Here is a 21463-nt window from a genome sequence, read left to right on the forward strand (position 1 = left end):
TGGAAGCATGAAGGAAGGAAGGACCTGGAGCAGTGGGGACATAGTTTGGGATGAAACTTGAATGTAGGAGTTAATGAGGTGGAAAATGTGGAAATGTGAGGGTGTTCCTGGAAGAGGGGCAGTGTGGAATAAAAGAACATGGACTTTGGGTTAAAACAGTCTGGCCTCAGGTCTTGCATTCACATCTTACTGTGAAATCCACAGTAAATGACAATTTCTTTGAGCCTCAATTTACACACCTCTAAATTAGAGAATCCAGGAGATGATAGATAAAAAAGCTTAGATTAGTGCCTAGCATATAATTTTCCTTTCTTCAGAAGTTTTCTTAAAGTGGCATGCCTTTACTTACATTCTCAGTATGTCAGCAAGATCACAGCCTGCTGGGATTTCTCAGCTCCCCAAATTCATTTCCATTGAATTCACTTCCATTTTGAAGCTGCGTTTCACTGCCCCTTTGTGATTCTGCCAGACTTGGGGTGTCTCATGTTAAGTTTCCAGCTCTGCCTGGGGCTTACTTTATTTTTACAGAAAATGCCTTTGTACACGTAAAATTTATCCTGTGTTGAGCAACTTTTATCATTGTTAATCTTAACCTAAGTTTTACAAATGATAGCTAAAAAAAGTGAGCAGATAAAGGTTATACTCATAACGTCATTAAAAAATACAGAGTGTATGTATTGTTGTTTATAATGAGATGAAACTGTTAAGGCTATTTTCATTTTGGGAAAAAGCTGAGTAGTTGATTACTCTTTTAAAAAATCCTAGAAAATAGGTTATCTTCTTTTCCATAGAAAATGTGGTCGTAATAATTGTCCAAAATGTTGTTTGTTGACTGTGGCAGCTTTTACTAGGAAATGTGTGTTGTTTTGTTGATCATGGTAGTTTCCATTAGATGTAGAATTTCCTAATGATATTGTTATGGGGGGAAAAATCGGTGAGTCACAGTGAAATAGACAAGTATCATTTCCAGTAATTTAACAACATTTAAAAAATCTTTTATAGTTTCTTTCAGTGATTTAGTACTACATCTTTTTTTCTTTTCTCTGTATTCTAACTTATGTCTTCTGAAATGTAGTGTTTAAAAGGCCTTTTCACTGGAGATAGGATGTAGAAAATATGTAATTCCATCTTTGATGCTGTGTGTTTAGTCTGTGGGATTACACTTGTATCAGTGTAGATTAAAAATCGCTGCACTCTTCCTGAAGAAAGGAGTATATGTATGCTTAAAAGTAGCTGAAGAAAGAAAGGAAACACTAGATGAATTTGTCAAAATTAAAAGTTTTTAAATAATTATGGTTGAGTCATATTGGAAAAATATTTGTATCAACATGATAGAAATAAAATTTGTATGAAGAAATAATATAGGCTAATAAGAAAAACACTAAGTTCTGGTAGACGGATGGACAAATAATATGAAGAGATAGCTCACACAACTAATGGAGATTTAAAGAAATATAAAACAATGTACCATTTTTCACCTATTGCGTTAATAATGACTTTTTAAAAGATTCCCATTGCTGCCTTATGTACTTCTGATGAGCTATAATTCTTTCAGAAAACTTTAAATATTTTAATTTTAATTACAGAAAAAGCTTTATGTACCAAAGATATTAATCACAGTATTATTTTGTTTGGTAAAAAAAAAATACAAATTATGTACATTCACTGGGTGGAATATTATGTAGCTTTTAAATATGTTTCTATTTAAAATGTAGAAAATATTTGTGATAAATGGAAACGGGATACAAAATGTGAGGATACAAAATTGTACATACAGTATGTTTATGACTTTTTAAAAGTTATGGAAAGATAAGACTGAAAAGAAATTAGACAACATTGTAATTAAGATTTTGTCATCCTTTTTTCTTTCTGTTGTATGTTTTTCATGTTAGGAAAAAAAGGCTAGTGACATATTTAGAGGGGAAAAAAGACACTTCGTGTTTGAGGTGATTTTATACCTTTTCTCAATGACTAAAAACAATAGCTTCGATACAGATGTTAAGAATGAATTTCTTCTGATCTCAAAAAAAAGGAAGAAGAAAGAATATGTAGGCCTAAACTTCACAGTTATTAAGTCAGTCCTGCTAAGAGCCAGTACCTAGTTGCCCTCTCTCTCTCTTTAAAAAAAAAATGTTAGGGGCAGGCCCTGTGGCCAAGTGGTTAAGTTCGTGCACTCCGCTGTGGCAGCCCAGGGTTTTGCTGGTTTGGATCCTGGGTACGGATATGGTGCCGCTCATCAGGCCACGCTGAGGCGATGTCCCATGTGCCACAACTGGAAGGACCCACAACTGGAATATGGACCTATGTACTGGGGGGATTTGGGGAGAAAAAGCAGAAAGAAAAAAAAAAAAGATTGGCAACAGTTGTTAACTCAGGTGCCAATCTTAAAAAAAGAAAAAAAAGATGTGGTAAAATACATATAACATAAAATTTACTATCTTAACTTTTTTTTTTTTTTTTTAGAAAGATTAACCCTGAGCTAACATCTGCCACCAATCCTCCTCTCTTTTCTGAGGAAGACTGGCCCTGAGCTACCATCCATGCCCATCTTCCTCTATTTTATATGTGGGATGCACCCTCACAGCATGCCTTGCCAAGCAGTGTGTAGATCTGCACCCAGGATCCAAACCAGCGAACCCTGGGCCACCAAAGTGGAACTTGCGAACTTAACCGCTGCGCCACCAGACCAGCCCCTATCTTAACCATTTTTAAGTATACAGTTCAGTAGTGTTAAGTACATCACATTGTTGTGCAACCAATCTGTAGAACTTTTTCATGCCCATTAAACAAGAACTCCTCATTTTCCCCTTCTTCCAGCCATTGCAACCACCATTCTACCTTCTCTAGGTACCTTATATAAGTGAAATCATACAGTATTTGTCTTTTTGTAACTGGCTTATTTCATTTAGCAGATTGTCTTCAGGGTTCATCCATGTTGTAGCATGTGTCACAATTTCCTTCCTTTTTCCAGCTGAATAATATTCCATTGTATGTATATGTTATATTTTGTTTATTCATTCATCCATCGATGAACATTTGGATTGCTTCTGCCTTTTGTCTGTTGTAAATGCTGCTGCTATGCACATGGGTGTACAAATATCTCCTGAAGACCCTGCTTTCAGTTCTTTTGGATATATACCCAGAAGTGGGATTGCTGGATCATATAGTAATTCTATCTTTAGTTTTTTGAGCAACACCATACTATTTTCCATAGCAGCTGCACTATTTTACATTCCCAGTCACGGCGCACAAATGTTTCAATTTCTCCTCACCAACTCTTATTTTCTGCTTTTTTAATATTAGCCATCCTAATGGATGTGAGGCGATAATCTCATTGTAGTTTTGATTTCATATCCCTCATGATTAGTGATACTGAGCAAACATATCTTGCCATATGTTTGCTGGCCAGCCCTCTCTTTTTTTATGTCTCTGCACATAACCATGAAAACCTTAAATTCTACCCAAATCCTTTATGAGTTTTTCTAAGTGATTCTCCTCCCATTTAACATATTCCGTCTCTCGTAACCCATTTATTCTCATTCTTACCCAGCCTACATGTCTTGCAGTTGATTATCTAGATGATCTACATCTTTAGAACCTCCTTAGGTGTAGTTTTATTTATTTATCTATTTACCTATTCATTCAGTCATTCACTTATTTATTTTGCTCAACTTTTACTCAGTAAATTCTCTGTATAAAGCTATAAGGGCATAGAGCCGGCCCTGTGGCCGAGCAGTTAAGTTCACATGGTCTGCTTCGGTGGCCTAGGGTTTCATTGGTTTGGATCCTGGGTGCGTACCTAGCACCGCTCATCAAGCCATGTTGACGCAGCGTCCCACATAGTAGAACTAGAAGTACCTACAACTAGAATATACAGCTATGTAGCAGGGGGCTTTGGAGAAAAGAAGGGCAAAAAAAAGGCCACAGATATTAGCTTGCGACCAGTCTTTAGGGGAAGAAGAGAAAACTATATGGGCAATCAGAAACTATTCCCTAGACTGGAGAAAGGAATGCTTGTGTCCATGGGCAGGAAGATAATCATCATACTTCTTGAGTAGGATAACATTTGAAAATTTAGTCACAATAATTTATGTACGTGTTTGCCATTTTTTAAACTTAAGCATGATCATGTAGATCAGAATTCAAAAAATTTAAAAGACTACACTAGGAAAAGGTTCTTTTCCTGTACCATAGTTACCAATTTTCTTCCATGGAGGCAACCAAGTTATCAATTTTTACACACCTCTGCAGTATACTGCACATATTTTCTTGCACTTTTTATTTGCCATTTTTTAAGATCTTATAGTTAGATCGCTATGCACCCAGAACTGAGTTGTGGGAACATACTGAGCATGGATAAATTGAGCTCAGCCCATAGTATAGAAAAGCTATGTCTTGTTCCTCTGAAAATGTGTGCATGTTAAGAAAAGAAATGTCTTAAGATTTCTTGAAAATGAAATTAGAAAGCATCTTTTAACTGACTTTTTTTCCCTTATAGTTGATTATGGAAGATTCCCACAAGAGTAACACTTCAGAGACAGCACCTCAACCTGGTTCAACAGTTCAGGGAGCTCATATTTCTCATATTGCTCAACAGGTAAGGCAAGGCTCAGCCGAAATATTGAGCCAGTTAGTAATATTTTGTATGCAGAATAATCTGTCGTTTCAGATCTCTAATTACAGATGTTTAAAAAAAGAACCAATTGGGCCAGCTCTCGTGGCTTAGTGGTTAATTTCAGCATGCTCCGCTTTGGTGGCCTAGGTTTGGTTCCCAGGCGTGGACCTACACCACCCTGTTGTTAGTGGCCATGCTGTGCTGGCAGCCTACACATTAAAAAATAGAGGAAGATTGACACAGATGTTAGCTCAGCAAGAAAATAAAAAAAGAAAAAAACCCATAAAATGTTGAAATGTATGGAAGGAAGAAGGTAGATTTCATTTAAATATCTTGTCAAGATCATTTGGTTTTATTTTCTTTAATACAGAGTATATTTAGTGTTGTTTTATTATGTATATACTTCTCAAAACTTGGAGAAGTAGATTTCATTTTATGTGGTACATGATTATGTAGATTTTTTTTTTCAGAATAATTTTGCTGCTGCATAAGAAAAATGAAAACTTATTTGGTTCTTTGAACTAACTTGAAACAGAGACTAATAGTTTCAGGAGGTAAACCATCTTCAGTCGATTTATTGTGGATATATGAGAAATATTTTTGCTGAACTAGAAAACAGGCATATTATTAGAGACTTTAAATTGACAGGCATACATATTGCAGAACTGATGATATTTTTTAATTTCAAATTGTCTGGTTCATGCACCTGATCCACTTGAAGGAAAACAACTGAGAGTATTTGTTGCCAGTGATAAGATTTGAACTTTTGAGCAAAAATTAGAATTTTGGAAAACTTGTATTCACCATTATGAACTTGACAGCTTCCCAGTAGTTTCAGACCTTAGTTACAAAATTGTGTTATAAAATCATGCATTGGTATAAGATCCATTCAGAGTGCAAGACAGACCAATGGATTTTCATGTTAACAGAATACATTAAGTTCAGATTGTACATTGCAAACCACCTTTAAGAAACTATAACCTGTTGAGTTTTGATGTGGTATCAAGGAAGAATATCCACAATCATCTGGAAAGACTATTAAAACACTCTTCCCTTTTCTAACTACATATCAGTTTGAGGCCAGACTTTTTTTCTCATACTTCAACCAAAACAACATGTGGCAACATGGTTAATGTAGAAGCAGATAAGAGAATTCAGCCAATAAGAAGAACTCAAACATTAAGGAGCTTTGCAGAAATGTAAAACAGTACCATTTCTCTCACTAATTTTTGGGGGGAATTAGTTAATGGAAATATATTATTATGTTATTAACATGTAATAGATTTGTTATTAATTTATTATTAAAAATGGATTGTTATTTTTAAATGAATTATTAAATATTTTTTAAATTTCTATTTTAATTTTAAATGTAAGTATTAGTATTAAAAACCCATATAAATAAAAGTTCTTTGGGGTCTTCAATAATTTTTAAGTGTAAAAAGGTCTTGAGACCAAAAAGTTTGAGAACCAGGGACCTAAAGGGTTAATCCTTCAAGCTTGATGCATTCTTCTCTATTCTTTGGCTATCTCTGTGAAGAATAATGGTATCTTCTCCAGGTGGTGCTGGAAAAATCATGATGGAGTGTTTTAGTTACCTTTCTGTTAATAACTTCCTTCACAGAAATGTTTTAATTCAGTTGGCTTAGTTATATATTTCAGTTATTTTGGTTAGATGTGTATGTTTTCACAGTTTCCTCAGAAGCATATTTACAGTAAGGTAGAATAAGTGCGTTTCTAGGTGGTAAATAACTTTATAGTCATTTTTAAAGATAACATCACTAACTTTATATCCAAATTCTTGTGGCTTGACTACTTGATTAGACTCTAAATTCTGTAAAGGAGAGAGTATCTAATACAATAATATTTATTCAGTCATTTGGTATAAGCTGGGGATATAGCAATAAACAAAAGACTCTCTCATGGAACTTGCTTTCTAGTTTTGGGAAGACAGGCAATAAAACAGATGTGAGTTGGTAATATGTGCTGTGGAGGCTGATAAAGCTGGGTAGGAGGGATAGGGCTTCGTTGGTGGGCATGGGAGGACTTGCCTTTTTATGTAGGGTGGTCAGAGAAGTCCTGTCTGTGGAGATACCTCTTCAGTGATGTGGATGAGGAGTTGTAAAACTCTGAGACTCACATGTGCTTGGCATGGTTAAGGAGGAGCCAGGAGGCCAGTGTGGTCGGAGAGGGATGAATGAGGGGAGTGATACAAGATGAGGCAGAGAGGTTTGGGCTGGGAGGGGAGTGCCTGATAATGTCGGCCTGTATGCCACTCTTAAGATTTTTGGCTTTTAATCTGTGAAAGATGGGGAACCTCTGGAGTGTTTTGAGTAAAAAATATTATCTGACTGATATTTTAATAGGATCGCTCTGGTTGCTCTGTGGAGTGGAAGCAGGAAAATCAGTTAGGAGGCTCTTACAGTAACATGCATGAGAGACGCCAGTGGCTTGGACCAAGTTGGTAGCAGTGGTGGTGGTGAGATAAAATTAGATTCTGGATAGAACTTGGTTGTAAAGTCAACAGTGTTTGCTTTTGGATTGGATGTGGGTTTTAGAGAAAAAGAGGAGTCTCAAGATTGACTCTACAGTTTTTGGCTTGAATAACTATAAGAATGGAGTTGCCATTTATTGAATGGACAACACTGGAGCATGTTTTTCTTTTCTTTTTGGGGGGATGTTAGCGATCAGGAAATTGGCTTTTAGGTATATTAAGTTTGTGATACTATCTGTATTCATTTTCTGTGCTGCAAAATGAATTACCACAAATTTAGTGACTTAAACGGCACACATTAATTATCTCACAGTTTCTCTGGGATCAGGCACTTCTTAGCTGGGTTCTCTGCTGCAGTTTCACCAAACTGCAATCAAGGTATTGGTTAGGGCTGGGTTCTTACCTGGAGGCTAGACTGGAGAAGAATCCACTTCCAGGCTCCCTCAGGTTGTTGGCAGAATTCATTTTGTTGCAGCTGTAAGACTGAGAGCTTCAGTTTTTTGTTGGCCGGAGGCCACTCTCAGCTCTTAGAGGTTGCCTGCAATTCTCTGCCAAGTGGCCCTTTCCATAAGCAGTTTACAACACGGCCGTCCAGCAAGAGAATAAGAATGAGTCTACTAGCAGGATGTAGTCTCATATAACATAATGAAGGGAACGATATCCCATTCCTTTGCCATAAAACGTAACATAATCACAGGAATGACATCCCATCATCTTTGCCTTATTCTTTTGGTTAGAAGCAAGTCACAGGTCCCTCCGATATTCAAGGGGAGAGGATTACATAAAGGGGTGAATACCAGGAGGTGGGGCTCATGGGGGCCACCTTAGAGTTTGTTTGCCAAACCAAACAAGTAGATTTGTCCAGTAGGCAGTTGCATATTTTTGGTCTAGAGTCCAGGGGAGAGGCCCAGACTAGAAATGTAAATTTAGTTGTTGTGGTTATTTGGGTGGTATTTAAACTCATGGGGTGATTTCTAGCTTCCATTTAGGATGTGGAAAGCTGGAAAGGGTATTGCTCCCACCCTAGAACAAGAATAAGCTGTAATATACTAAATTGTAAATTCTGTCAAACCGACAGAGGTGGGATGTGGGCATGGCTCACCTGTAGCAGAGCACAGGAAGAAGGCAAAGCTGTCGTATAGGGGGAAAGAAGAATTTAGCTAAATTTTTAATGAATTGCCAAAGTCTAAGTGTAAGCTAGTGTGAGAATATAGAACCCTTGGGAGCTACAGACATAAGGGTAACACCCACTTGTAGGTTTTTCTCCAAGGACCTCCAATAGTTGCTCATGAGAAAGATTGGGGAAAGCAAGGAAGACCAGGGAAACCCTTGCTCTGATGAGGAAGATTGGCCCTGAGCTAACATCTGTAGCAGTCTTCCTCTATTTTGTATGTGGGATGCTACCACAGCATGGTGTGTAGGTCCGTATTATTACTTTTTAAGATGGGAGGAATTAACAGCCTATTTGTATACCAATGGGAATGATGTAATAAAAGGGGAAAATTTGATGATACAGGTGAGAGAGGACAATCCTGGGATGATGTCCTTGAGGAGGGAAGTGGATGAGAGTTAGTCTACAAGTGGAAAAATTTATTTTGTATTTGCACAGGTATATCATTCATAATAAGAAAGAAAATACTTACAAGTTAGGTGGGTAGAGTGGGGATGAGATACTCTGACATGTTTCTTTTGGTAACTTCTTTGTTTTTCAGTGAAATAAAATGCTTTGAGAAGATAGAGAGGAAGGAAAAAGTATGAAATAGTCTGCTAGGACAACAGGTGATGTAAGTGGACTGGGGATATGTGGTAGGATCGCCGGAGAGCATTAACAGTCCCCTTGAGGCTGCTGATCATGAATTTAAAGTGAGACTGTTAAGGTTAATTGTGTGTTGTTCTCCAGTCAGATTCAGGTACGTGCAAGAAGGTTACGGGCATAGAGTACGTGAGTTAACAGGGTTGCTGTTTAGTCAAGGGACTGCAGTGAAGGAAGAAAAGGACATTGAAGGTGGATGCAATACAGTGATTATGGTGCTGCACCACAAAGTTTAAACTGTATAAGGAAGAAAGTGGGGACTTCATGGGGTCAAGAGCAAGGGAAAGATAGTAGGCTCGATGGATTATAGGTTCCTGGGGAGTCCCAGAATTGTTGAGAGTCCAAATAGTAGAGGTAGTGAGTTGGGGAAGTAGGTGCTACTCAGAGAGATACTTGAATTTGAGATTATGGGGGGATGCAGTTATTGGTAATTATAAGATTTAAGTAAGTGGTTCCCAACTGGAGTGATACTGCTTCCCCACTGAGATGTCTGGAAATATGTGTGTGGGCGGGGTTGCCACTCGCATTTATTGGGCAGGGATCAGAGATGCCAAATGTTTGGCATTGAAGAGGATATTTCTGCACAAGGAAGAATTGTCTTGCCCACAGTGCCTGTCTAGGGTCTGACAATGGGAGTGGATGGCTGAGGAGGCTGGAAGCCATGGCTTTGGAGGAGAGGAAGCATAAACAGAGTCCCGGGCATGGAAGGATGATGTTTCATATTGAAATCACCCCAAATTATGTCAGGAGTAGTATTGGAGAGAATAGAGTGATCCAGGTACTAAATGCTGAAAGAAATGTGGGGACATGACAGCCACAAGGACAGTCTGCTGCTGTGAGCCTCAAACTTGGGAGTTTTCAAGGAGGACTTTGAAGAGACAGTGGTCTAGAAGTAGCAATGAAGAGCAGAGGAAACACCCACCCTATCTGTAGCGCCTGCTATGAGGAGTGCAGGAGAGAGCTGTGAGAGAGGCAGTGTTCTTCAGAGGAGAGCTGAGGTTCAATGACGGCATCAAGGTGAACTTCATTTAATTACAAAGTGTGTGTAGATTGAGAGGCATCCTTGCTTAGTGGAAAGAACAATGGATGCCATCAGACGATCTGGTCTGAATCGTGATTTTGTCACTTAGTGAGTCTGGAACAGTGACTGAGTCACTTATTGAGACTGACGTTCATCATCTGGAAATTGAGGATGTCAGACGGTGATCTCTAAGGTCTTTTACAGCTCATAACTTTCAGTAATTCTCATATTGTAGAGAGATTTTATACTTTAACCATGTATGAATGGGAAAACGATGATAGTAACAGCTAACATTTACTGTGTCCACTGTGTACCAGGTGCATTTCTAAGCATTTTACGTGTTTTAATGCCTTCAAACCTCATGTCAACCTACTGTGTTTTTGTAATCCCCATTCTAGAGGTCATACAACTAGTCAGGCTAGATATGTGGTTTGAATTCCAGCAGTTTGACTTTTGTCACAGTTTGGGTTTCCCGGGAAGCAGACTCTGAGGTGGAGACTAGCATGCAGGAGGTTTATTATATGGTCCTTTTGGGATTACCACCTGTTGGAGGGAAAGAAAGGAAGAGAAGGAAGCAGGTTTGGGCAGAGGGAGAAGTTGGACTGTGATTGTCTCAATGAAGGCCTCAACTGACGCCATAGGGAGCTTTGAGGCTGAGATGACTCTTCAGAATGGGGGTAACGGGCCACGAGGCCTTTATATCCCTGCATGCACCAGTCATTGGCTCTTGACTGACCTGGGAAGATGTGTGCGCGACCTCGGCTGAGGTGACTTTCATCAGCCAAGGCAATTCCAGAGAGGGCTGACAACTGAATACTGTCTGCCAGCATCTGGGGCATAAGTCTTTTACTAGTGAAAGGGGATCTGGGAGTTGCATCATAGTGTCCACTACAACTCCAGAGGTATTACCTTGACAATCTATGATAAGAGATGAATGTTCCCCAAAATATGGAGTGAATGTTCTAATCTACAAGTGAAGTGTAGTAGTGGCAAAGTAGTATTGTACTATGTTAAGATAGAGTTGGTGAGGTTACTGAAAATGTCTGGATTTTGGAAACCCAGCAGGTCTTGAGTACATGTGAGTTTCTCAAAGGAAATACGAGTACACATAGTAGCATTCTCTGTTGATAAAAGCTGCTTTTGTGGTAATAGAACCAACAACAATTGCCCCTTGGAAGAAAATTTAGTACATTGTATCACTACAACTATTCAGCGGAACCATGACCAGCAAGTTTCTGTCTTTAAGATGAAGACTCCAACTTTGGTGAATTCATTTAAAAATATTGAATTTGTATCTCAGATTTTTCATATTCAGTGCATTTTCCTAAAAAATATAATCGAGTACTTATTTTACTTAAGAAGCAGTTGTGTGATTCTTTGATTTCTCTTCCCACTAAATAATGGAATGTGAGTGATTCTGGTCACAAAATTCATAAATCAGGTATTAATTTGCAATACAAATCTGAGAATCCGTGGTAAAATTTTAAAAATGTTTAGTATGCACTTGAAAAGAAAGTAGATTCTGCAGTTGTCGGATGCAGATTTATGTATAATTATTGTCAACTTTGTTGCTTGTGTTGTTTAAATCTTCTGTCTTTTATCACTTTTGTCTGCTGGTTCTGTGATTAACTGAGAGAAATGTATTAATCTTCCATTATAATTGTGGACTTATTTCTCCTAGTGGTCGTCAATTTATGCTGTGTGATTGTGTGTTATGAGGCAGTGTTATTAAATGAATGTAGATTTTAAATTATTGTATATTCCAGGAGAATTGTCTCTTTGTCTTTAATTCTAGAAATGTTTTTTACCTTCAAGTCTAATTTGATACTAACTTGGCATTAATTTGGTAGTATCTTAATGGCATCTTTTTTTCTCACTGTCAAATTTTCTGTGTCCTTATGTTTTAGGTGTATGTCTTGTTAACATTATATACCTAGATTTAAAAAAAAAATCTAGTCTCCTAGACTTTTTTCCCTCCAATTTTTAGATACTGTGAATTGTGCTTAATGAACATTCGTGTACATGTCTGGGCTGCACATGAATTGCTTGGTCATAGGGTTTGCAAACATTTAATTAAAGAAGATACTGCCACCAGTTTTACAAACTTCTTGTATCAGTTTACAGCACCACCAGAAATGTATGAGAGCACTATTGATCCATTTAAGTGCCCAAAATTGGTATTGTGAGTTTAAATTGTAATGGTTCTGGTGGATATGTAGCAGTATCTCATTGTGGTTTTTGTTTGCTTTTGTTTGCTTTTTGAGGTATAATTGACATATAACACATTAGTTTCAGATGTACAACATAATGCTTTGATATTTGTGTACATTGCAAATTGATCACAATACGTCTAGTTAATATCTGTAACCATACGTAGTTAGAAAAATTTTTCTTGTGATGAGGACTTCTAAGATTTACTGTTGCAGCAACTTTCAAATATGCAGTACAGTATTATTAACTATGGTCACCATGCTGTACATAACACCTCCATGACTTACTTATTTTATAACTGCTTGTACCTTTTGACCCTCTTTACTCATTTCACACTCTCTCCACCCTCTGCCTCTGGCAACCACCAGTCTGCAATCTGTTCTCTGTGAGCTTGGTGGGGTTTTTTGATTTGTTTTAGATTTTACATGTAAGTGAGATCATATGGTATTTGTCTTTCTCTGTCTGACTTATTTCACGTAACATAATGCCCTCAAGGTCCATCTACGTTGTCACAAGATTTCATTTTTTATGGCTGAATAATATTCCATTGTAGTTTCTTAGACTTTTTTTTTTTTTGAGGAAGATTAGCCCTGAGCTAATATCTGTTGCCAATCCTCCTATTTTAGCTGAGGAAGACTGGCCCTGAGCAAACATCCGTACCCATCTTCCTCTACTTTTTATATGTGGGACGCCTGCCACGGCATGGCTTGCCAAGCGGTGCCATGTCCGCACCCGGGATCCAAACCAGCAAACCCCGGGCTGCCGAAGTGGAACATGTGAACTTAACTGCTGCGCCACTGGGCTGGTCCCATCTTAGACTTTTAATAGAACTTTTGGGCCCTGTACATTTATCATAATTACTGATACATATGACCTACCATCTTATTTCATGCTTTTTGACCCACATGTTCCATGTTTCTTTTTCTCTCCTTTCTTGTTTTCTTTTGAATTATTTCTTCTCGTTTCATCCTGCCATCACTGGTATAAATTTGGACTGTACATAAACTTGATTACTACTTTTTCAGTGATTATGCTAATTTCAGGATACCTACTTAGTAAAGTCTAAAGTTAATCAATAACTTTACTCTCCTCTCAGATGATTCAGTGACCTTAGAACATTTGTTTCCATTTATCCTCTAACTTGTTGTCATTGTTAGGACTTAATTTTATCTTTCTTTTAATTCCATAAAACATCATAATTATTTTATGCAGTCAACATTACTTGTTTCCCCCCCCCACATATTTATCACTTTCTTAGCTCTTCATTCCTTTTTACATGTCTAAGCTTCCATTTGAGATTACTTTTATTTTACCTTTTATTATACCTCTAAAGTATATGCTTTAGAAAAACCTTAGCATTATGCATATTTTGAGCTGGATAATTCTTCTTCTTCTTTTTTTTTTTTTTGCAGGGAAAGATTTGCCCTGAGCTAACATCTGTTGCCAATCTTCCCTTTTTTTTTTTTTTCCTCCCCAAAGCCCCAGTACATAGTTATATCCTAGTTGTAAGTCATTCTAGTTCTTCCACGTGAGCCGCTGCCACAGCATGGAAACTGACAGACGAGGGGTATGGTTCCGTGACCCGGAAGCGAACCCGGGCTGCCAGAGTGGTGAGCGCTGAACTTTAACCACTAGGCCATCAGGGCTGGCTTGGGCTGGATAATTTTTTGCTGTGGGGGACTGTGCATTGTGGGATGTTTAATAGTTTCTCTGGCCTCTGCCCTTTAGATGTCAGTAGCATCCTCCATTGTGACAACCCAAAATGTCTCCAGATGTTGCCAGATGTCCCAGGGGGGCAAAATCATTACTGGTTGAGAACCATTGTTATAGAATTTCCTTTGATATAAATCTGCTAATGGTGGTGACTTTTCTGTTTTTGTTTGTTGAAAATACCTATTTCATCCTCATTTTTAAAAGATATTTTCCCTGGGCATAGAATTCTAAGTTATTTTTTTAGCACATTTAAAATATCATCCTGCTGGCTTCTGTCTCCTCTTTGAGACAGCCTTTGAGAAGTCAGTGGACTATTGGTGTTTTAAACATAATCTTTTTTCCTTCAGCTGCTTTTAGAGTCTTCTCTTGATCTTTAGTTGTTTTGCAGCTTCTATTAATGTTGTATTTAGATGTGGGATTCTTTTTATTTATTTCATATGGGAGTTATTAGTCTTCTTGAATCTGTGGATTGGTGTCTTATCATTAGCTCTATAACATTTTCAGCCGTTGTCTCTTCACATTTTGCATGTGACCCACTTTCTTTGTCCTTATCACTCTGTCCTCCATGTCTCTTAATCTTTCAAATATTTCCCATCTCTTTGTCTCTCTGTGTTGCAGTTCAGATAATTTCTTTTTACCTGTCATCCAGCTCACTATCCTCCCTCTAGCTTTGTCTAATTTGGGGATATAGCTGAACAGTGATTTTAAAAATTTCTATATCTTTATTTCTAGAAAATCTGTTTAGTTTTTTCAAATCCACTATAGTTTTCTGTTTCCTGAAGATATTTTCAAGCTTATCTTGAAACATAATCTACTGTTTCTTTAAACATAGTAAGCATAATTGTTTTATAATCTGTGTCTGATAATGTCAGTATCTAAAATCACTTAAGTCTGATTCTGCTGTGTTTTTGCTTCTTGGTCATGGTGCCTTGTGTGATTGGTTATTTTTATTCCTTACTATCCATTAATCTTGAAAAATTATTTGTGGGAATTCTTTGTGTCCTAGGATCAAAGTGCCTTTCTCCAGAAAGAATTTACTATTTGCCAGGTGCCTGGGGAACCAGTTTCAGGGTTTGAGGCTCTTTTTTGTCTTTTTGGACCATCTAGGTGATGTTAATCTGGGCTGTAAGTCTGCTGGAGAGCTAGTTACATCTTCTTCAGCCCTTCCCTCCCCAATACCCACACAACTTTCATTCTGTGACCTTACCCCAAGGGTGTGGCTCTTTAGAAGTCCCAGCTTAATAGGGGGGTCTCCTGTTTTTACCTAGAGAAAACCCTGGCCTTTTATGTCCCTCCCTCCTTTGGGAGCAGTTCATGTCTGCCTTGATAGGTGATTCTGTTTACTCTTTATTTGTTCTTCCTCTGTCTCAGATTTTGGCCTGATAATTTTAGAATCTAAAGTCTTTAGAATATGAGTGAAGCAGAGGACAGAGAAGTGTCACAAAATATGAAGGATCTGAGATTTTACCCTGCCTGCAAGCTAACAAGCTAGATTGCCTCAGCTTCATGGATGCTGGCAGAAGACATGAGAATCCTGATTCAGAGAAAAAGGACTTTATAACTTGTGGCACAGCAAACAGCCTGAGCTTCATGTTTGCTCAGTTCCCCTTGCCCTCCAGCCCCATGGGGTAATGCAGAATGGCTCAAGTGGATGTTGCACATGCAGTGGGTTTGCATCATTGCTGAGGGGCTACTCCAAGCTTAGGAAACTCCAAACTTTTAAAGACAGCTCCTAGCAAACCTGTCCAACATTTGCCCTGGAGGGAGACATTACTTTTATTGTTCTGCACAGTGTACAAATCTGCCCTTTGCCCTGAAGGGAGTACTATCTCATCTTCCAAAATTGTTCACCATACCAACATCCTTGAAAAGAGAATCCAGAACAAAAGTTGTCAGTGCCTTTGCTTGGAAGACATGTAGAAACCCAAGAAACCCATTGAGAATCGTCTCTCAACGAGAAGAATATAACAGTATGTCTCCTTTTTGTCCTACCTTCTTCATTTCTATCTTCCCGACAGTTTTTTCTAGATGACGGAAAACTAGATGATTTTATTTTTTTAAACTTTTGCCGCACATCTCCGTCCTCTTTCCATAAACACCCATATACTCTCTCATACATTTTTTTGATGTGAAATTTTGCTTTTCAGCCAGGCTTTTAAGAACAAATAAATTCCATATGTTGAGGCATATGTGTGCTGAAATAGTATATTTAAAATATACTTTTTAATCAGTATCTTTGTGGTTGGCTCTGGAGGCAGTAACTGTCTGTTGTCTGTTGTTTCTATCTTAAAGGTCTAGCACAGCACCTGGCACATAGGTGACACTTACTGAGTCTTGTTATCTGTTTAATCCCAACTTAATCCTGATATTCAAAAAATAATATTGCCAAGATTTGCTCGTCTAACTACCTCACCCCTCCAATTCTCTGGTGTAGCGTTTCTCAGAATATGGTACACATTCCGCCACTAGTGGTATTGCAGATCTCTTTAGGTGGTGCATGGATGAATATTTTTATTTTGATGTGTTGAATTCAGAAACATTAGGTCTCTTATTTAGTTAGGGCATTGGCTGGAACAAGATGGATTCTCAACAATGAGAATAGCCCTAGTCAAATTTAGAATATAAACCATTTCTCCCTGGCCATGCTGACCTGAGGAAGCAGAGAAAGTTAGCTTCATCTTCTGTGCCCTACCCTTTCCTGTTGCTAGGCTGGAAGTACAAAAATTGCTCAGATGTCTTGAAGTGAGGAAATGGAGAATTCAAGTTAGAAAAATCAAAGATAGACCCAGAAGAAATTATAGGAATAACTTCACTAAGTCGTAATGTCCAAAATTGGGAGATACTTTATTAATTCACTAAACAATGATTTATTTAGCATCAAATGTGCCAGTTGGGTTAAGACTCTAGCTGGGAATACAGTGTGGAGCAAAAAGAGGCAAGCTCCTCTCCCTTATGGCTCTTGCTGTCTAGTGGAGGAGACAAGACATGGGCCACATATTCACCCAGGTGTAAAACTGTGACCCCGAGAAGTGCTACTACAAAGGATAGCACATAGGCTACATAGGCTAGTACGAGAGCCTATAACAGGGGATTTGACCTTGTTGGGAATAGGACAGCTTCCCTAAGGAAATGACGTGGGAGTTGAGATCTGAATGTTGAGTAGGTGTTAACTTCCCGGAAGGAAGGGAAGACCTTTCTTGGTGTGCGAGGGAATATCTTATGCCAAGGCCCTGTGGTGGGAAGGAGCATGAGAAGTAGAAGGGACTGTCAAGCTGCACTGTGAGCAGAACTAGGGGAACATGGTTTACGATGAAGCAGGAGAGGTAGGAAGGACCCATTCTATGCAGGGCTTTGTAGACCATGGGTAAGAAGTTCTTAGTAGTTGTTTTTAAATTACCGTTTTTTGTTTGGTTTTTAAATTAAAAATATATTTAATAACACTGTCTTTATTATATTTATTTCTATAGTTACCATATAGTTATGGCAAGTGGTACTACTTTGTATTTATCATAGTGCAATAAGGTTTTCTTTCTAAGTACATTTGAATTTACAAAAGGAGATGCTTTAAAGAAAAATGATAAGTAAATAATTGTCTAGGAGCTATATGGATTTAGCATTCTCCTGAGAGCATGCTGTTGAGTGTGAATTCTTTACTTCAGTCAGTTTGTGTTTACCATGTGTAAATCCTGACTGTCCAAGAATCTTTTGAATCTTTTGAGACCTTGGAAGAGTGACATTTTGGGGCAAGTCTACAGCATAGGCTTAACTATTGGAAAAAATTTAAAACCACAAAATTACAGTTAAATTATCTTTACATTAAATAGTAAACTAATGGGCCAGCTCATGGCCTAGTGGTTAAGTTCATGCACTCTGCTTTGGCGGCCCAGAGTTTCGCCAATTTGGATCCCGGGCACAGACCTAGCACCACTCAGCAAGCCATGCTGAGGTGGTGTCCCACATAGCACAGCCAGGAGGACCTATGACTAGAATATACAACTGTGTACGGGGGGGCTTTGGGGAGAAGAAGGGGAAAAAAAAAGATTGGCAACAGATGTTAGCTCAGGTGCCAGTCTTTAAAAAACAATTAAAAAAAGTAAACTGAAAGACGTAAAGATCTGATTGATTTTATTTTTCATTTGTTTTGAATTAATAGTACCAATCCATTAAGAACTGAGCAGATACCCTGGGCTTAAGGGTTTGCCACAGTTGATGCTGTAGTAATTAACAAATCATTATTCTAAATGTCAAAATAGTCTGTGCCTTCTTTTTCCTTGAAATGAAAAAGCAAAACAGATACACTTGATGTGTGGGAAGCAAACTGAGACCATACAGAGTAAGAGGTTGTAAAACTCCTTGATTGGCAACAAGAGGGATAAGATGTCTTGGAAAGAGCACTGGGCTCTGGAACCAGACAGGACCAACCACTATTGTGTTGGGTACTTTTCAAAAAACCTATTGTGGGAATTTTCAAACATATTCAGAAGAAGAGGTTATTAGGTTGAACTATTCATGGTTCCCATCACCCGGTCTCAGCAATTACTAACTCAGGGCTTCTTGTCCTGCCTCCTCCCCACCCCTGCCCCCACCCTCAACAGCTAGATTATATTGAAGCAAATCCTAGATATCATTTCAGCCTTCAGTATTTTAGTGTGTATCTCTAAAATATAAGGACTCCTTTTTTTTTGAGGAAGATTAGCCCTGAGCTAACTACTGCCAGTCCTCTTCTTTTTTGCTGAGGAAGCCTGGCCCTGAGCTAACATCCGTGCCCATCTTCCTCTACTTTATATGTGGGACGCCTACCACAGCATGGCATGCCAAGTGGTGCCATGTCTGCACCCAGGATCCAAACCAGCGAACCCTGGGCCACCAAGAAGCGGAACATGCGAACTCAACCGCTGTGCCACCGGGCCGGCCCCAAGGACTCCTTTAAAGAACATAACCACAATACTATTATCACACCTAAAAAATTCCTTAATATCATCAAATATCCATTTAGTGTTTTAAATTTTCCTGATTATTTATTGTGTGTTTGTGTGTGTACACACACACACATTTTTTAACAGTTTGTTGACCAGGATCCAAATATGAGACATATATGTAGGCTCCTCCTCTTTACCTTTTCCCCCACCTTTTGTTTTTTACTTATTACTCATTTAATCTTCACTGTAACTCTATGAAAAAGATAATGTTAGTTCTATTTACAGGGGAGGAAACTGAGGTCCTGAGAAGTGAAGTACTTTGCTTAGCATCACAGAGCTAGTGAGCACCTTTTGCTGAAAATCAGTCCAAGCCTGTCTGACTCCAAAGACTGTGTGTGCCTTTCTGGAGTTACAAGACTTTGGCTTCAAACTCTGGCTAAATAGAAGCTTCTTTCCCATGCCACTCTACCAACTCCTGCCCTCCCTCACCCAAGTGTTTACAGTCCAGGGATCCCCTAATTAGGTAGCTAAGGATTGTGCTAAATTTTGCCCAGTCCCTTTTATAAGAGGAGCTTTGGGCGCAGCTGCCCCAGGAGTGAGAGGAAATCAGGGAACTTTAGTTCTGCAGCTCCCCCATTTAACCAGAGCAGCTCCAGAAAAATCCTTCTCTTTCTGCTGCTTCTTTGGTGTTTGTTTGTTTTTTTTTTTTTAAAAAGGTATGTTTTTTGGTGAGGAAGATTGACCCTGAGCTAACATGTTGCCAATCCCCCCCCCCCCCCCCCACCGCTGCCTGCCGCAAAGCCCCAATACATAGTTGTAGATCCTAGTTGTATGTCCTTCTAGTTCTTGGGGGTTTTTTGCTGAGGAAGATTGACCCTGAGCTAACGTCTGTGCCCATCTTCCTCTACTTTATATATGGGACACCTGCCACAGCATGGCTTGATAAGCAGTGAGTATGTCTGCGCCTGGGATCCGAACTGGCGAAGTCCAGGCCACCAGGGTTGAGCACCCGAACTTCACCACCACACCACCGGCCAGCCCCTTTCTGCTTCTAACTTCTCCTAAAAGAGTTTCTGAGATTGGAGCCATAGTATACTAATAGGTTTTATAGTTCTAAGATCTGGAACTGTGCCGTTCAATATGGTAGTCACTAGCCACAAGTGGATATTTCAATTTTAAGTTACTTAAAATTAAATAAAATTAAAAATCAATTCCTCAGTCACACTAGCTACATTTCAAATGTTTGATACTCACATGTGGCTAGTGACTACCATAATGGATAGTGCAGATGTAGAACATTTCCATCATTGCAGAAAGCCCTGTTAGCACTGAAAAGTAATGGGTGGAGGCAGTCATCTGTCTTTCAAACTCAGGTTAAAATTGGGGGACCAGCTCCTCCTCCTTTGAGAACGATCTCAAGATTTAGATGTTTAAGTTTGAGAGTGGGAGTTGGAAGACATCAGGCTTTGGGACCCTGAGTACTGAGCGTTTTAAGGGGAAGGACTACTCCTAGCTAAAACAAAATCTGCTGCCTTTTTTCCTTTCTGTCTGCCAGTCCCACAGTCTGCACAAAATCATAAGGATTGCCAGAAACCCCGGAAGAATGATTGTTTTTATCCTTTTAAAAATGTAATTTAACCCCATCTCCAACTCTCCCAATTAGTTGAGTGATTGGCTTCTGTTGGGGTCTGAAAAGTAAGGGGACCTTTCATTTCTTTTCTTTTCTTTTTTTTTTTTTTTTTTTAAAGATTGGCACCTGAGCTAACAACTGTTGCCAAGCTTCTTTTTTTTTTTTTTAATTTTTTTTCTGCTTTATCTTCCCAAACCCCCCATACGTAGTTGTATATCTTAGTTGCATGTCCTTCTAGTTGTGTCATTTATTTTCTCTGAGGGTAATGGTAACTCTAGAGCTGGACCCTTAAGATCTATGCATCCTGTTTCTTTTTACTCTTTAATTTCTGTATCCTTGTATTGGGATAATGTCAAAGAGAAACAGAGCCAGACATTTGTTAAAGGCAGCATGATGGATTTCATTCAGACTAATGGAGTAGGAAAGAGAGACTCCAGTGTAGATTGAGTTCAGTTCTGCTGAAACAAAAGGTGGGAGCCTTTTTGAAGGCTGAGGTGTGCTAAAGGAAAAGTGCTGAAGATGTTAGGTGGGGAGGTTGGTCCCTGTGATTAAGCCATCTGTTTGCTAATTGGTGCTTATCAAAGTTAGGCTCCTACCCTCCCACAGAGACAGGGAGACAGGGCCCTTATCCTTGATGATTACATTTCAGAGGGATGGCTCCCAGGTCCTTGAGAAAGACATTTCTGGGTTGTAGAAGATTTAGGGTCAGAGAAAGGATTTGCAATTGCAAGTTTTCTAAAGTAAATGCTCTAAGGAAAGTGAGGTCAGGGGGCTGTAGTCAAGGTTGGGCTGTAACAAACAGTAAATTATTTTGGCAGCATTGATCTTTCTCAGGCAGGCATTCTAAGGGGGCGAGGGTCATCCTGGGACATGGCCTTGAGCTGATAGAAGCTGTGCTGGAGTTGGGTCATGTCTGGTGGGGTTGGGGGATGGGATGGAGTTGTTTGTGCTGAGAGTTTGCAGTTCTCAGTACCTGGATAAGATTTTATATACAGAATTTCATGACCTGGGCATTTTGGGGGATGATGAGACTGGAATTTAATCCAATCT

The 21463-nt window shown here is 38.9% G+C and overlaps 1 protein-coding gene across 25 annotated transcripts in view; it reads left to right on the forward strand.

The window, feature by feature from the left end:
- Positions 1–21463, forward strand: part of ATF1 (activating transcription factor 1) — a 47170-nt gene that overhangs the window by 3552 nt on the left and 22155 nt on the right. For 14 of the 25 annotated variants that reach the window (XR_011440085.1, XR_011440086.1, XR_011440087.1 and 11 more), the window contains one exon: positions 4499–4597. Coding sequence is in view for 12 of the 25 variants with exons in the window: in XM_070271421.1 (XP_070127522.1) it covers positions 4499–4597 (99 nt within the window). In the remaining 13 variants the exon portion in view is untranslated. Of the gene's footprint in view, positions 1–827; positions 1947–4498; positions 4598–13563; positions 13762–21463 lie in introns of those variants that run through there. The other 11 variants (XM_070271422.1, XM_070271415.1, XM_070271423.1 and 8 more) reach the window with 5 other exon arrangements.

The sequence above is a fragment of the Equus caballus genome, chromosome 6 (genome assembly GCF_041296265.1).
Source record: "Equus caballus isolate H_3958 breed thoroughbred chromosome 6, TB-T2T, whole genome shotgun sequence".
Classification (NCBI taxonomy): Eukaryota; Metazoa; Chordata; class Mammalia; order Perissodactyla; family Equidae; genus Equus; species Equus caballus.